This window comes from Polyergus mexicanus, unplaced genomic scaffold, assembly GCF_030449975.1.
Source record: "Polyergus mexicanus isolate NDT 795.1 unplaced genomic scaffold, iyPolMexi1.0 SCAF_21, whole genome shotgun sequence".
NCBI classification, from domain to species: Eukaryota; Metazoa; Arthropoda; class Insecta; order Hymenoptera; family Formicidae; genus Polyergus; species Polyergus mexicanus.
Window position 1 is genome coordinate 4,759,042 of NW_027223341.1, and position 16,040 is coordinate 4,775,081.

Genomic DNA, 16,040 nt, shown 5'->3' on the forward strand with positions numbered 1-16,040 from the left:
AAGCAGTGGTATCAACGCAGAGTACTATCTCATCAAAAAGATTAATTTGTCATCATCATGAATCGATCATCCAAAAATCTTAGTGGCTAAAGCCAAGATGGTCTGTGGTGATGTGGTGGAGGTGGTTGAAGAGCGTAGAGCGAATGGAGATATTGCTGATAGGCAGCTTGATCCATTAAATTGGGCCCGTGTGGTGTTACATAAGCAGAAACCGGTGAAACGTAGGATCTTTGAGCGGCGGCGGCAGCAGCGGCAGCCGTATGCAGAAATGGATGAGGCGGCGGATAGTTCCTTGGCGGCTGATTCCCGAGTTTGTTACAGGCAGTCGGCTGACCTGAGGCGTTCGTCACCGTCGGCGGTACCGGTGGCGGCTGCTGTTGTTGCTGCTGTTGCTGTTGCTGCTGCTGCCGTAGAGCGATATTATAATAGCTGGTCGGATTGCGAAACTCGTCCGTCAGGAAGGCGAATGCGGCCGCGGCGGTAGCGTCTTTGTCGTAGGCAAACGACGGCGCGGCAGTCGCGCCGCTGGTGGATGCGGCGAAGTTGAAGGCACTGCCGGCGGGCGGACCACGGCTGCTGTTTTCAGAGCGCCGATGGAATCGGCGTACTGCGGAAAAGTGGCTATACTCGCTGGTTGCTGCTGATCAACAGCGGTCGTCGTAATGGCCGTAATGACGGCCGCGTTTTGTTGCTCCTGCTGTTGCGGATGCTTGCTCTTTCGGCTTCTCTTCGTCTTGGACGGCGTCGCGGTGGATGGCGTCATCGTAATTGCAGAAGGCGCCGTTCGCGCATCGCTCTCGCCGGCACGTCCTCGCGATATTGCCAAGATACCCTGGCTGTTTTTCTGCGCCAGACTCTGCAGCAGATTGAGCTGTTCAAGTTCAGCCGCACCAGTTGCGGTACGACCATAAGCGGCGAGATGTTCCGTCTTCGTCGCTGGCGACGGTCGTGGGATAGTCAATAATTGCTGCTGTTGCTGCTCCTTACGATCCGGTGGTGTCCGACCTACGAGACCGAGGCTGAGTCGCGCGTACGCTGGATTAGCCACCATGGAATCGGCCAGGCCGCCGACGAACGTCGGTGTGCCATCGTACTGACTGACCGAAACGGAGATTTCCGACTGAGGTAGAGTCATCATCGGATCGAAACTCGGAAACTGCTCTTGACTCGGACGCGCCATCGCGCTCTCCTGCGATAGACCGTGCGAACTGGATGCATCGCCGTTACCACTGGCCGTCAATTCGTACGTACGTTTCTTCATTGGAGGTGGATTGCTATTAGGGCTATCAGACGCACCACCGCCACCAGCGGACTTGGAGCCGGCATCGAAATAATGCGGACTAGGATACACCGGTCGTGAATTTGGTGATGGTAGCGGATAACCAGATTGGAAACCATTCGGATAGAGTGACTCGTGGGCCGTCGTCAAATTCTCCTGGAATGCCCGCAATTGATTTGGCGAGGATGCGGGTAATTGTTCCCCACTGTTGTTGGACGGTGCTGTTTTGCCAAGGTAGCCACTGCGTGGCTGGATCTCCATAAAATCGGGCCGCGACTCCTGCGGCGTTGATTGCTGTTGCGTCTGTTGCTGCCCACCATTATGTCTCGAGACAGACCTCTGAAGCTCGACGTTAGAAAAACTATTCGAATACGTTGGCGGATATTGACCTGGTGATTGATAGATCTGATGATTCGCTATATTTAGATTCAACGACGATTCTGATTGAATGGGAAAGTTCCTTTGTTGATCACCCGTCGCTGGCTTTTCGGTAACGTTAGATTTTAGATATTCCGTCCGATGATCAGATTCACTCACGGATGACGATATTGTAGGTGACTGCTGGACATACGTGGGATTTTGCTTAAAATCCTGAGGATAAGTCGCAGACGGCGTGGCCGCGGGATCCGAGTTTTTCGGGTGAAGCTGAGAATAATTGGCCGTCTGTTGAGGAGAAGACTGCGAGTAACTGGGTGATTGTTGTGATGGTGTTGCCAGGTTGCATGCGGGCTTTCGTTGAGGTGAGGATTGCGAGTAATTGCAAGACTGTTGCGGCGACGGTTGTGAGTAGTTCGTTACCGTTGCTGTTCCGGATGTTTGTTGCGGCGAAAGCTGCGAGTAATTCGGCGGTGTCTGTGGTGAGTGTAGCGGATGCGAGTATGTTGGCGGCTGTTGCGGGGATGATTGGTGCGAGTAATTGGTCAGTGATTGCGGTGACGTTTGCGAATACGGGCTATTCTGCGGTGATTGTTCAGAAAACGAAGATGTTTGCGTCTGCGGCGAAGCGTGCTGGGGGAAAGTCTGCATTTGTTGCTGTTGATGCGATGATTGCGAGTAGTTTCGATCGAGTTGTGGAGGAGTCGGATAGGAGGAGTTCAATGATTGCGAAGGTGATGGTTGCGAATAGCTGACGGAGCGTGTTTGCGATGATGACTGAGGGGAGAAATTTGGTGGCTGAGGGGACGGTTGCGAATAACCGCTGGGTGGTTGAGGGGAAGATTGAGAATAGTTCACGGGTGGTGGTTGTGGTGAGAGACGACCATATCCGGCGGACTGTTGAGGAGAGGATTGCGCGTACGGAGAGTGCTGCTGCTGTTGCGGGGACAGTTGCGAATAATTCGATGGTGTTTGAGGGGAAGATTGTGGGAACAGTGAATGCTGCTGCGGAGAAGCTTGCGGATAATTGACGACCGCCCGAGGAGAAGGCTGAGAATAATTAGCGACCGCATTCTGCTGCGGAGATGGTTGCGAATAATTCTGCGTAGGTTGTTGTGGCGAGGGTTGCGAATAATTCGACGGTGGTGTCCGATCTGATGGTTGAGGATAAACCGGTTGCGCAGAGTGTTGCGGATAGACTGGAGATTGATTTTGATTGTTGGCAGGCAACTGTTGCGGAAAGCGTTGCGGCGACATTTGCGAATATGCTTCGTTGGTATTTTCCTGGGGCGAGGTTTTCTGGTACGGTGATTGATACGACGGCTGCGCGTGTACCTGAGGATAAACGGGTGATTGTTGCTCATAGGACGACGGATAGGCCGGTGATAAAGGATGAGGATTTTGCGGGGATGGTGTGGGTGGCAATTGCGCGCTGTATCTCGGTGGCGTCGCATAATAAGGACTATTATAAGGACTACTTCCGGTCGACAGTGCGTCTTGATAAAATCCCGCGCCTCTTATTGGCTCGGTCGGAGTCATCGCGGGTTGACATTGCGGAGAACGAGCCGCGCGTGGAACCGCCGGTGGCGATTCTTGAGAGAAACTAGATACCGATTCACTGACACTACTACCGCCGGTGCTCAGTCGTCGTTGCCTGCCGCAAAACACTTCCTGTAGGTCGCCATCTTTCTTCGTCAGCGCGGTCTCTTCCACTTCTTCGTCCTTCTTTTTTGATTTTGGCGCTCCAAAAGCTTTGAACCAGGCACTCAAATTCGGCGTAGCGGACTTTGGTTTCTGCGCTTCCTCCGTATTCTTGGATTGAATCGTTTCTTTATCCTCCGCTGCGCTTGATGTCTTCGTACCCTTAATGCCCAACGTTATTTCCTCTTTAACATTAGACGGAATAAGGGCATGATCCTCCTCCTCATCATCGTTTGAAAGATTAGGTGACGATACCAAACTTTTGCAGATTAAATGTATGGAATCGACATTCTTCAATACAGTACCTAAACTGAGCTTCGGTTCCTCATCAAGACCCTTACTCGATTGATCGTTATCATTAGCGGCGTATGCCGCGGTGTCATTGGCATTGGTGCTAGGTAAATTGAGCGGTTTTTTCAAAAGTAAATTTCCTTTACTCTTTCCGGGTTGCAAACGGTCGATCGTGCGCTGTATCTTCTTCGGTCGACTCGATCCATGAGGACCAAATATTTTGATGGAGCTCGGTCTCTTACGCGTAGCAATCTCTATCTTCGATACCGATCGACCAGACTCAATTGGAGGAATGTAAAGTACTGGAGAGTCACTGCCAGAGGAGAATCCACAGAGTTTGGGCGTATCATCAAGCCATTTGTTGATATCCTGTTGCACGCAATAGCTAAATCAATATGCATATATATATATATATATATATATATATATATATATATATATATATGCAAGATATAAATATGAATAGAATGAACAAAAACAAAGACATAATTTATCTGTTATTACAAACATTTTAGTATCAGTATATTGTTATCGAAAAATTATCGAAATATAAAAGTATTCTACAGCGAATATAAATAAAATATTTAACATAAAAAATTATGGATATATATATCAAAGGATTGTAAGTATCTCTAAACTCTAAAATTACTAGTGTCTCCACATACACACGCGCGCGCGTGTACGCCCGCACGCACACACACGGTCACGAAAATTTTCCTATCTTTTTCAAAATATCAATTTCTCAATATTTTATACCTATAGTTTGTTAATATTCTACATAATATTCCGTATATTGTATATACAGAGTGGCCACCAAAGTGGCCACCCCTTTTATCTTTTAAACTAAAATAAATCAACCATAACAGATATATACCAAATTAAATGATTTAAACTAAACTCTATTGTGAGCATAGTAGTTGCTTATAAAAACTATCTGTATTAACGAACGGAGAAGTATGCATAATTTTTTTATAACAATGTGGATATTTTGACACAATGAAAGTTGTAGCACTGTTTAAAATAAATAAAACTGTGTATGATTTAATATAAATATTTTGCACATTATATGAGTTTTACCGGTTTAAAATAGGCGACGTCTATCTTTTCATTTTCGGTCCTGTAATATGGCAACTGACTCGAGTATCATGATCAAATAACAACATGACATATGTCAATCTCTAACGCACGAGTCAGAAGTTGGCCATATCGCAGGGCCGAAAATAAAAAGATTGATTGAAACATTGTCGCCCGCGATATTTTAAGCCGATAAAATTCGTATAATATGTAAATTATTCACATTAAATCATACATCGTTGTATTCGTTTTAAACAACGGTACAACCTTTATTCTGTCGAAATATCCATCGTTATAAAAAAATTATGCATACTTCTCCGTTAATACATATAGATTTTGTAAGCAACTACTATGTCCATAATAAAGTTCAGTTTAAATCATTTAATTTGATATACCTTTGTTATGGTTGATCTCTTTTAGTTTAAGACAATGCTCAGAACTAGATGCTCTTTTCGGGCCGGTATTTGAGGCGCCATCCCCCCATTACCGTTCGAAGTTCGACTGCCGAGCCGCCGATCGCGCGTGTAACGCTGTGTGCCTCAAGAGAAACCTTATATAAAAAATATGCTGGGAACGTGCCTTCCGCCAAATCATCATTAAAATTTTCCTTGCTAGATAATTTTTTTCATAAATAATTAAATATCAAAATTTCTATTATTAATATATTATATATGTAATCTATTGTACATATATGTGTATTATACAGAGTATTCCAAAATGGGACTCCCTATGATCTCCAGAAGTACGCACTTTCACGGAAAATGACCTGAACAAAAGTTGTAGAAATTATGAAGAACTATCTTTTGGTGACCTTGAACTTGATCTTGAGGATCAATTGAAAGTCAGCTTTGTTTTCTTATTATTAAATGGAAACCCCTATTTTTTATTGCATATTCTTGTAGCTTATCTCGAGAACTTTTCAAAACACTATAATAAAATATTTTTTTATTAAGTACTTTTTGAGTTATTTTATATTCTAATCTGACATATTTTGATATAAAAAATAAAATATCTCGTAAAATATTTAATTTTCGATAATCTTACCGTAATACTTTTATGTACAGAATAATGAGACAAACCGATTAGTGTAAAGAAAAAAACAAATAATTGTTTAAAAAAATACATTGTAAATAATTACATACTTTTTCTCAAAAACAATAATTTTTTTATTCATATATAATATATTAATAATATAAATTTTAATATTTAATTAATTATAAAAATAAAAATTATCTGACAAGGAAAATTTTAATGACAATTGGTGGTAGATACGATCCCAGCATATTTTTTTATATAGGAACTTTCTTAAGGCATAGCGTTACACGCACGATCGGCGATCTATCGAGCCTCAAACAATAGTTTAGGCATCGCCTCAGATATCAGCTCAAAAAGATATCTAATTCCAAGCACATAATTTAAAAGATAAAAGAGGATGGGTACTTTTAGTGGGACATCCTGTATATATATACATATACTCTCTCCAGCGAGAAAATGACCTTGGGTCGGACGAAAACTCGTCCGTTTCGCGCAGGTCTCCACCCATAGAAGCCGTATCTACGTATATGGTATTGAGTATCTTGCTATGTTCTCCCCACTTTGCCCGCCAATGCGCACACCGAGATCATTTTCTCGCTGGACGGAGTATATATATATATTATTTTCCAATAAAAGATTTTAAAAATGATATTTTTCCGTAAGCTTACATGAAGTGTTTTTTCCGTTGCTTGATTTAATGCTTGAATCGTAGAATTCTCTTCCATTCCTTTGGTATATTTAGCATGAACTTTCTTATTTTCATTGATTTCAGATTCTTGTTTCTTAATTGTATCTGCATCCACTGTCTTATCTTCGTTTGTACCTTTCTTCGACTTTGATCGTTTAACACTATCTTTGTCATAATCGTGGAAAATATTACTGATTGAAGGCACTTTTATTGAATATGTGAGGTTGTTGCTTTTTACCGTTTTTCTCTGTTTTTCTTTTTCGTTTTTCAATTTTTCCTCACGTCTTCTATCGCTTATTTTATCCTTTAAACTATCAAGCGAATCCACATCTTTATTATCAATTAATGTAGAGAGTTTTTTGGAAATGTGAGTATGCTTCGAGTCTAAAGTGCTTTCTATTCCTATATCTTTGGGATCCGTTTGTTTTTTTAACTCTCCGTTCTTTAATTCCTCATTCCTCTTTTGTTTTAATTTTTTATCTTTTTGCTTTATATGAATCTTGTCGGATTTTTCATCAGCCTTTGTTACAGTCTTTGAATTCGTTTTCTCTTTCTTACGATTTTTTTTTGTTTTGACATGGGAAAATTGTTTCTTATCTTCCTCAAATATTACGTCACTTTCTTCTATTTCAATCTTTTTTAATTTGCTTTTCTTAGTGTTGTTTGTCAATATTCCGGTTTCTTCAAGTTCTTTCTTTTCTATTTTTCTACTTTTGCTTTTTACCGGAGATTCATAATCTTCCTCAAAGTCCTCTTTCCGCTTTTTGTTTTCTTTCATCTCTTTCATAGATCGCACAATTTCCGAGTCCTTTTTAGATTGATGTCGCTCTTTGCTTCCTTTCTTATTTGACGTTTTCAATTCTTCTGATTCTTTAGGTAACTTTTTGGTTTTAAGTAAACTATTTACATCAACGTGTTTTCTCCTTTTCGACATTACAATACTAGTCCCGGATATTGCACGTTCGCTCTCTTGGTCTTCCTGTTCTTCCTCGTCCTCATCTAATTCCTCTTCTCTCGTTTTCTTACCCTTCTTCTTCCCTCTTTTCTTCTTTGCAACCTTAATATTTTTATTCCTCTTTTCATCTTCATCCACTTTCTCGTTAGTCTTAGACTTTGTTCTATTCTCGGGTTTATATGATTTGGACTTTTTGGTTGATTTCTTCGAACGTTTACGTGTGTTATGGTGCGAAGAAGATAAATGATGCGAAGGATACGACGGAGACGTAGGTGTTCCGGCTAATGATCGAAGAGATGTCGGATCCTCGTCGCTGGATGTCTCCGATTCCAAGTACCGACTCACGGCTTTATCGAAAGCTTCCTTGAGATTAATCGCCATTTCCGTATATTCTAAAATATTTATAATTATATACAGGGTGTCCAACAAGTAAGTGACCAAACGAAAGGTGGAGGTAGATTGGGTCAAACTGAGTCGAAAAGTCCTGAATCATTTTTTTTTATAATGCTTAATAAGGAGATGTAAGTAGTCTGTCCAATCAGCGCCGATCTTTAGCCGCGCGACTGGTAGTGTGCGTGAACGCTCCGTCGCTACGGCGACGCACACTATCAGGCGAACGGCCCACTGACGTGCGTCCGGCTAAAAGTCGGCGCTGATGGGCTAGACTTTATTGAATAATAACTCCTTATTAAGTGTTATAGAAAAAAATGGTACAGGGCTTTTCGTTAAGTGTGACCCAATCTATCTCCACCTTTCGTTTGGTCACTTACTTGTCGGACACGCTGTATACAGGGTGGCCCACGTAAAATCTTACAAGCTAATAACTAAAAATATTTGTCAAATCAAAAAATTGTTCATGAGAAAGATTCATGTTTTCGAGGGGCCTTTCTAACTACGTAAACATAAAATTGCCTCCGATCCCCCTCTAAAGAGGACGGGGGATAACTTTAAGATTTTAAATGGAACCTTTCATTTTTTATTGCATATTTTTATAGCTTATCTCGAGAGCTTTTTAAAACACTATAATAAAGTATTTTGTCATTAAGTACTTTTTGAGTTATTTTATATCTTAATCTGACATATTTTGATATAAAAAATAAAATTTCTCGTAAAATATTTAGTTTTCGATAATCTTACCGTAATACTTTTATATACAAAATTATGAGACAAATCAATTAGAGTAAAAAAAAAATTATTGTTTTTGAGAAAAAGTATGTAATTATTTACAATATATTTTTTTAAACAATTATTTGTTTTTTTCTTTACACTAATCGGTTTGTCTCATTTTTCTGTACATAGAAGTATTACGGTAAGATTATCAAAAACTAAATATTTTACGAGATATTTTGTTTTTTATATCAAAATATGTCAGATTAAAATATAAAATAACTCAGAAAGTACTTAATAAAAAAATACTTTATTATAGTGTTTTGGAAAACTCTCGATGTCAGCTACAAGAATACTAAATAAAAAATGGGGGTTTTTATTTAAGATTTTAAAGTTGACCTTCACATGATCTTCAAATGATTTTCCAAGATCAAATCATTGTCACCATCTTATGGCCCCCTCGAAACCAAACAACTTTTGTCTGAAACATTTTTCTCTTCCGGGCTTAGTTTTTGAGATATTTGCCTGAGGAGATTAAAATGAAACACCCTGTATATATATATATACAGAGTGTCCGGCGTCAATCGCATCACCGGTCAGGTGCAGATAGAGCAGATGAAATCGAGAAGAAAAGTTCTTTATCATTTTTTAATGTGTGTGTGCGTGTGTGTGTGTGTGTGTGTGTGTGGGCGCGCGTGCGTGTGTTAGTATAATACATAAAAGTGTATTATCAAACAATTTATCAACATATGTAATTACGTAAATAAAATAAAATCATTAGAATGGGCGTATAATGAATGTATATATAAACTTAAAAACAATTAGAAAAAAAAGAATTACCAACCGTTATCAGAGCCATTGTACTGCCTACAGTTGTCAATAATAAGCCGAAAATCGTGTTTAAATTGACTTAAACTTTTGTACGAGCCACCTTCCAATTTCTCTTCCATAGTGCTAAGATCCATAGGTTTGCGTACGACACTGTAGTATCTATAAAAGTTATTCACGATATAATAACTTAACACATCAGATAAATATTAATTTTGCTTTTAATATATTGTAAATACCTCGGCGCATACTCTTCGTCCACGGGATCAATAAACGGCCAGGCATCCACATGATCTTTAATACTTTCGAGAACTTTGTGCATTCCGACACATCGTTCCTCTTCTTCGATTCTGAACGAATAGCCATATTTATATCCGTAATTACAAGATACATAATTACCATCGCCTTGATTGCCGGTACTCTTTTTCTTCTCCAAATCTTCTACCTCATCCCTAGTATGAATTACGATTTGGCCAACAGCTGATGCTAAAGAATTGTTTGTCTGTCGTCCTTTTTTCTGAATTGGCGGTGTCGGTAATGGCGGAGTAGAATCTTCCTTAATGTAAGTAATTTTTGAACCTTGTTGCGTCCCCTTTTTAATCGCTTTGTTTGTTTTAGTCTTAATCTTAGATCTGACCATGACTGCATCCATATGCGTCGTGGACTCTTGACTACGAAGCACTCGCGAACTATTACGTTGTAATAGTTTACGCCGCTGCTGCTTCTCTTTCAGATCGAACAATTTAGGTATTTCCGGCATAAAGTCCTCGGACAATGTACGATAAAGCTTGCGCTCGGTATCGTATTCCTGGGAATATAAAATGTCAATAATTTTATTTTAAATTCTGCGATAAAAAATTGCACAATACACTTCTTTTTTTTTAGAGCAAAAATAATCATTACCGAGTCACGAAATTTTTCAACTAGTCTGCTCCAATCCTGTTGAGTAAAACACACAACTTGCCAAACACTCTCTCGTTCTTTGTTCTCGGTATTTATTAAACTAGTTTCCTCCTTCTCTTCCTCTTCCTCTTTCGCCACTCTATTCCGTCGTTTTTTACGCTTTTTGTCCTTTGGCTTACTTTTCTGCTTATGTGAAGCACTGTTAGAAGTATTAATGTAATCCTCCCGGTACAATCGAGTGCCGTAGAAGTACCAATAGGCAGAATTCTTACGATCATGTCCCAAAGGTTCGACTCGCAGGCTATCCGAATCCAAGTTATTTAACGATTGCTCCTGTTGTTGATATTACATTATTAAGTAATAGCATATAAAATTGCTTGTGTATATAAAATATCTTATCCTGCTTATATACGTACTACGTCTTCGGCATCTAACCTAAAGTCGCAGAGTGCGCGTAATATTTCTACTTTTTGACGAAGCGGTAATAATTCAAAATCTACGTCCGTATTGAAAGGATTTTCGCATTTGTATTCCTGTATAAATATGCAAAAACATGTATTTTAGTTTTATTGTCGATATTGGCAATTGAGAACTTTACATTACGAGCATAACACCGAGTAATACTTACTTGACACTTTTTCCGAAAAAGTCTACGCAGAAACATCTGATAATTAAAAGTAGAGATATCATTGCGAGTGTCATTTGGCAAACAACCTTCCAATAACTTTACTATTAGTTCCTGAAGCAGTCGTCCTTCGGTACCTCCGTCCGTTAATAAAGCTTCTTCTAAATCCTACAATTTAACAATATTAGTATATCGATACATGTTTCCTTACATAATATACAAAGTAAAAAAGGCGAAAAAAAAAATCAAAGCTATGTATAAGCCAGATAAATAATAACAGTAAAGCGCTGAAGCAATGGAAGCTATTTTGTTGTATAAGTAATATTGAAGCGGTATACTAATCAGCCTTATATACACTGCTTACTCATAAGGAGTAGCATTTTATTAGTTAGATACCTCAATATCAAAATCCAGAAGATTGAAGGCAGCTCTAAATAATGAGCAAAAATGTGCTATACTTGGCACCTCCCACCACGATTGAATATCTAAAAAAAATTAAGGAATGGTTAAAAAAAAAATTTTCTTAATTTTAATCCTATCATCTCTATTTAAAAGTAATCAATGCAATTGTGTATAATGTATATCCACTATTTAAAAATTATAAATAAAACTAAAATAAAATCTTAATATTATTTGATAAGGCAGGAAACATATTAATAATAAAGTTGAATTTTAAATATCATTTCCTGTTTAAATATTTTTTCAAAAATAATTTTCTTTTTGAATATTTATATACGTTCTTTTTCTTTAAATATATTTTTAATAATTAGATATAACTACATTGCTCTATTTAATCTTTTAAGTAATCAAACACAAAGAAAAAAGAAAGAATAAAAAATCTAAAATTATAAATACAAGTGATGTTCTTTAATTATAAAATGAAAATGATTATATCATGATTATACCTCTCCCTTTCTCTCTCTTTCTGTAGCTTTCTAAATATTTCTATAATTCCTTTACATATTTAAAACAATGCTCGGTTTGATTTGTTCAAACACAATCATCTATTTATGATAATTAATGTTCATTACATCATTTCATGTTGTATTCATTTCATATATATATATATATATACACACATCTCATGTACATTTTCATATACACAAATATTTCGATTCTAAATATAAAGGATATATGAAAATACAGACATAAGAAAGATTTTAATTATGCAAATCGGACAATCTTCTTTAATTATTTTTTGTATAACTTGGAATATGTCAAAACTACACATCCACTTGCTAATATTCAAAAATGTAAAGCTTTGAAAAAGAAATCTCTTCTTAAATAAAGAATCAAGTTTCTAATTGACACTATTCACACTTTCAATAAGGCTCACAAACATAAAAATCATTGCGCAATTTCATTTCTTTCAGCTTAAAAAGTCAGGATTGTAATAGATAGAATATACAAAAGTAAAAGAATTTCTACATTTGAAAAAAAAAGGATCTCAGAAATTATATCTGCTGCTATATAAAAAAAACCTGACACTATTTCAACTTACATTGTTACTTCAATTGACATTATTTCACTCTTATATTAGAGCAAACAAAAAAAAAAGAAGAAAAGAGATGGATATCATCGAGCTACGCGACTTTTATCGCGTTCGGTGCATAGTCTTCTGTATGTTGACTCACCTAGGATCCCGATGAAAGTAGGAAACATAACCCGTCGTGTGGCGGGCGAATCAGACGAATCAGCGTGTCCAAGGCAAGACACAGGAGCTGAAGCTCAAGTCAAGTCACAGAAACGGGGCGAGTGCAGATCGCCTTGCTCGGTAGGCCGGCGCCGCAGCAACAGCGAGGGAGGAGGGCGAGAGCGAGAGGGACAATCTAAAGGCCCCCGTAGAGCGTACAGAATGCGCGCGCGACGAGGAAGATCGAGCAAAACACTTCCGCCGCCCAGTGGTATGAGTATATAGATATATATGTGTATAGATATATATGCGTATATATATACATATATATATTATATATATGCTGTATGTGTGTGGGAGGGGGAGGATGAGGGCGGAGGTGCGTCCGTGTGCGATATACGTATGTGAGCGCAGAGCCCGTATTTCAAAGCACCGGGATGCACGTCAGCGGTGAATGACACTCGTAGCGGTAGTCCTGGCAGGCGCGCGCAAGCGTGGCGCGTTCGCGGGCTCGCATAGCTCGCCGAGCACGCCGAGATCGCCGATCGGAGTACGCGAGTGAATATTCGCGGTTCCAAGTCAGGTTGGCTGACGGCACCGATCTATCTCGCCGCGAAGCGATGGTCGTATGGCTCGATCATTCTGATCGGAACGCGTGACCATACGAGACACATAACCACCAGCCTAGGGTCCTCGCGATTGCACTGGACGACGTTTCACCGCCGCCGCCGACGACGACGACGACGACGATGACGATGACGACGCTTCACACACGCGGCAAGCGACGCGCGATTATGCTTTTGCCGAATAGGCAGGAAACTCCTGCACCTCCAGGAGACCGTTCGAGTCGAAGGCGACGTTGCGAGCTTTCTGTATCCCCGTACTATTGACAATATCCTCCTGATCCGACCTAATCTGGCACGATTACGCGCACACCACGCACCGTAGATAAACGTTATACGGGCGCGAACCACAGACGCGGACAAGCGTGAACTATGCAGCAACAACTGCAACCAGTGCAACCCGCGAGCGTATACCCGGCAATGTGTAGTATACAGATGCACCGTCGACTGGCGTTTACAGGATTACAGAATGTTTACTCCCTAGAAAAACACGAAAAACCTGAAATTCTCCGAGAATATTTTTTCAAGATTTGAATAGATACCCTGATTAAAGTCTGTATCAGACTACGCATTGAAAATTGAAGATTGAAGATTAAAAATTGGAATTTGACCAATCAGAACAAAATGGACTAAAATTTCTTTATCCTGATTGGTCAAATTTCAATCTCGAATCTTCAATCTCAATCTTCAATGCGTAGTCTGATACAGGCTTTAGACTGATATTACATTTGTCATACGACAAACTTTTCAAGCGCATTGATTAGCTAATTTCTAGAGACTTGAAATTTTTAAATGGAAATGAAACCCCTATTTTTGACAACAAAAACGGATAAAACAGAAGATTAAGGCAAGATTGGACGTTGATCCAGCTATCTAAGTAATCTACGGCTTACACAAAACCGCTCCCCCTTTTTTCTTATACGGATTCGGGACCGTCAATGGCAAAGTTGTTTTGTTTTTTTTATTTTTTTTTGCATATTTTTGTATTTTTTATTTTTATATATATTTTTTGTATTTTGTATTTTTTATATTTATTTTTTATATTTTAATATTTTTTAACTTTTTTTACGAAAAGTAAGAAAAAAGTTTCCAAATTTTTTTTAGCCGTGGAGCCCTTCAGGGGTGCGTTCAGATTTCTTACCCGGCAGGTGAGGGTAGGGTGGACTGGGAGTGGGCGGAGCTATTGTCGGGTGACCTCGGTAAACTGCAGAATCTGAACGCACTTGGGGACCATGTGAAGGCGCCAAACAAACAAAACATCCAGTGACAAACACCTTAAAAATGAATCGCCGAGCAATTATAGCATTAGCTGTGACTATTAGCAATAATTTTTTACAAGAGATAATGGAAAGTGATAGTGACAACAGTTGCGAGGACCCCAACGCAAATCTGCAAGAATTGTATATTATATGGAACGTACAATCCCACAACTTCATTATGAACAGTTCAGGGAGCATTTTCGCATGAATCCTACAATGTACAATCGACTCGAACAAAGATTGGCACCAATTTTGCAAGGAGATATTGGTGTGAAATCTCACATTCCAATCAGAAAGCAATTGCTTGCAACCCTTTGGTTGTTGGCTACACCAGATTCTTACAGGTAAGTTTCTCTTAAAATATTTTTCTAAAGAGATAATGAAAACACAAGCGATATGCAATCAGAGGTTTTAAAGCGTGTTACGTTGATATGTGATTTACGATTATGAAAATTAGAAGTATCTGAGCATGAACCTTGTCTGTGAATAAGTGTATTTGTTTCAGGTCTGTAGGAGAAAGATTTGACATAAGCAAGAGCTCACTGAGTGTCAGTTTCATGAGGGTTGTACAAGCCTTGAACGACATTGCTGCAGATATTGTACAGTGGCCAAGAGGAGACAGATTAGCAACAGTAAAATAAAAATTTCAGACATTGTCAGTGTTACCTGACATAATTGGGGCTGTGGATGGTACTCATATTTCCATAAAACAGCCGTATGTAAGTTTTTGGGTTTAAAAGACAATGCAAGTCCTTTTAATGGGTTTATTCAATGTTCTAATTATATGATTTTATGCAGAAAAATTTGTTAAGCGGGTTTGAAATTAAAATAAACATGTGATATCTCTGAATATCGGATTTGCTTAAACTTGTAATAATTTTTTTCAGAAAGACTCTGTCCTACAAAACGTACAAGAAAAAATATGCTGTTATACTTCAAGCTATATGCGATTCTGAGTTGGTGTTTCTGGATTGCTTTACCGGTTACCCAGGATCTGTCGGTGATATAAGAGTATTTAGAAATTCTGATCTTTGGTTAGAAATGCAAAGGGATAGACAGTTGTATTTCCCTAACGAAGAATACATCATTGGTGAAAAGGCTTATCCTGTCTTACGTTGGTGTATTTCTGTTTTTCGTGATCGTGGTAATCTTACAGCGGTGAGTACATACTTTGTTTGTATATTCGATGTTTATATTTATAGAATCATATTAGTTTGTCATTTTCTAATCTTCCTCACATAGTGAACATTTTCTTAATTTTTTTGTTGCATGTCCGAACCATGAAATTATCAGAGTATTTTTTCTTTGCAGGCTCAAAAAAGGTTCAACGACATACTGTCTAAAGTTAGACTGAAACATCTAGACATGAATAGAATAGACATGATTCCCTTTGTGATAATTGCTTGCACAGTTCTTCACAACATCTGTCTTGAAAGGCTTGATGAAAACATAGAAGAATACATTCTAGAAGGCCGGGAAAATGAAGTCCATGCTGTTCAAGACCCAGTGGCAGATGAAGATGATGCTGGTGTGGCAAAAAGAAATTATCTAGTAACCCTTATGATTCATATAATATTTCTGACCTGTATTTTTTTGATCAGAAAACAGAATTTGAAGAATAAAGTAATTGAATTAAAATATAAATATTTGTAATAGAACTGTAT

The 16,040-nt window shown here is 38.8% G+C and overlaps 2 protein-coding genes across 2 annotated transcripts; one reads left to right on the forward strand and one right to left on the reverse strand.

Moving 5' to 3' along the window:
- Positions 1-25: 25 nt before the first annotated feature.
- On the reverse strand, positions 26-13,527 carry LOC138942195 (bromodomain-containing protein 4-like). The gene is given in 10 exon segments (XM_070312238.1): positions 26-566; positions 569-4,015; positions 6,424-7,790; positions 9,350-9,495; positions 9,573-10,141; positions 10,237-10,569; positions 10,653-10,769; positions 10,865-11,029; positions 11,258-11,346; positions 12,496-13,527. Coding segments are annotated over 10 exon segments (6,741 nt in total). The 5' UTR covers positions 12,524-13,527; the 3' UTR covers positions 26-86.
- Positions 13,528-13,769: 242 nt separating this feature from the next.
- On the forward strand, positions 13,770-16,029 carry LOC138942056 (uncharacterized). Its single transcript, XM_070312089.1, has 5 exons — positions 13,770-14,720; positions 14,882-15,014; positions 15,175-15,191; positions 15,264-15,534; positions 15,688-16,029. Exons 1-5 carry the CDS (start codon positions 14,527-14,529, stop codon positions 16,027-16,029), a joined length of 957 nt encoding a protein of 318 aa, XP_070168190.1. The 5' UTR covers positions 13,770-14,526.
- The last annotated feature ends 11 nt before the right edge of the window (positions 16,030-16,040 follow it).

Bases quoted from the DNA above. Each gene is read 5' to 3' on its own strand.
- LOC138942056 (XM_070312089.1), top strand. From the start codon at position 14,527: ATGGAACGTACAATCCCACAACTTCATTATGAACAGTTCAGGGAGCAT. The intron at 14,721-14,881 runs GTAAGTTTCTCT...TATTTGTTTCAG, and splicing joins GCTACACCAGATTCTTACAG to GTCTGTAGGAGAAAGATTTG. The intron at 15,535-15,687 runs GTGAGTACATAC...TTTTCTTTGCAG, and splicing joins ATCGTGGTAATCTTACAGCG to GCTCAAAAAAGGTTCAACGA.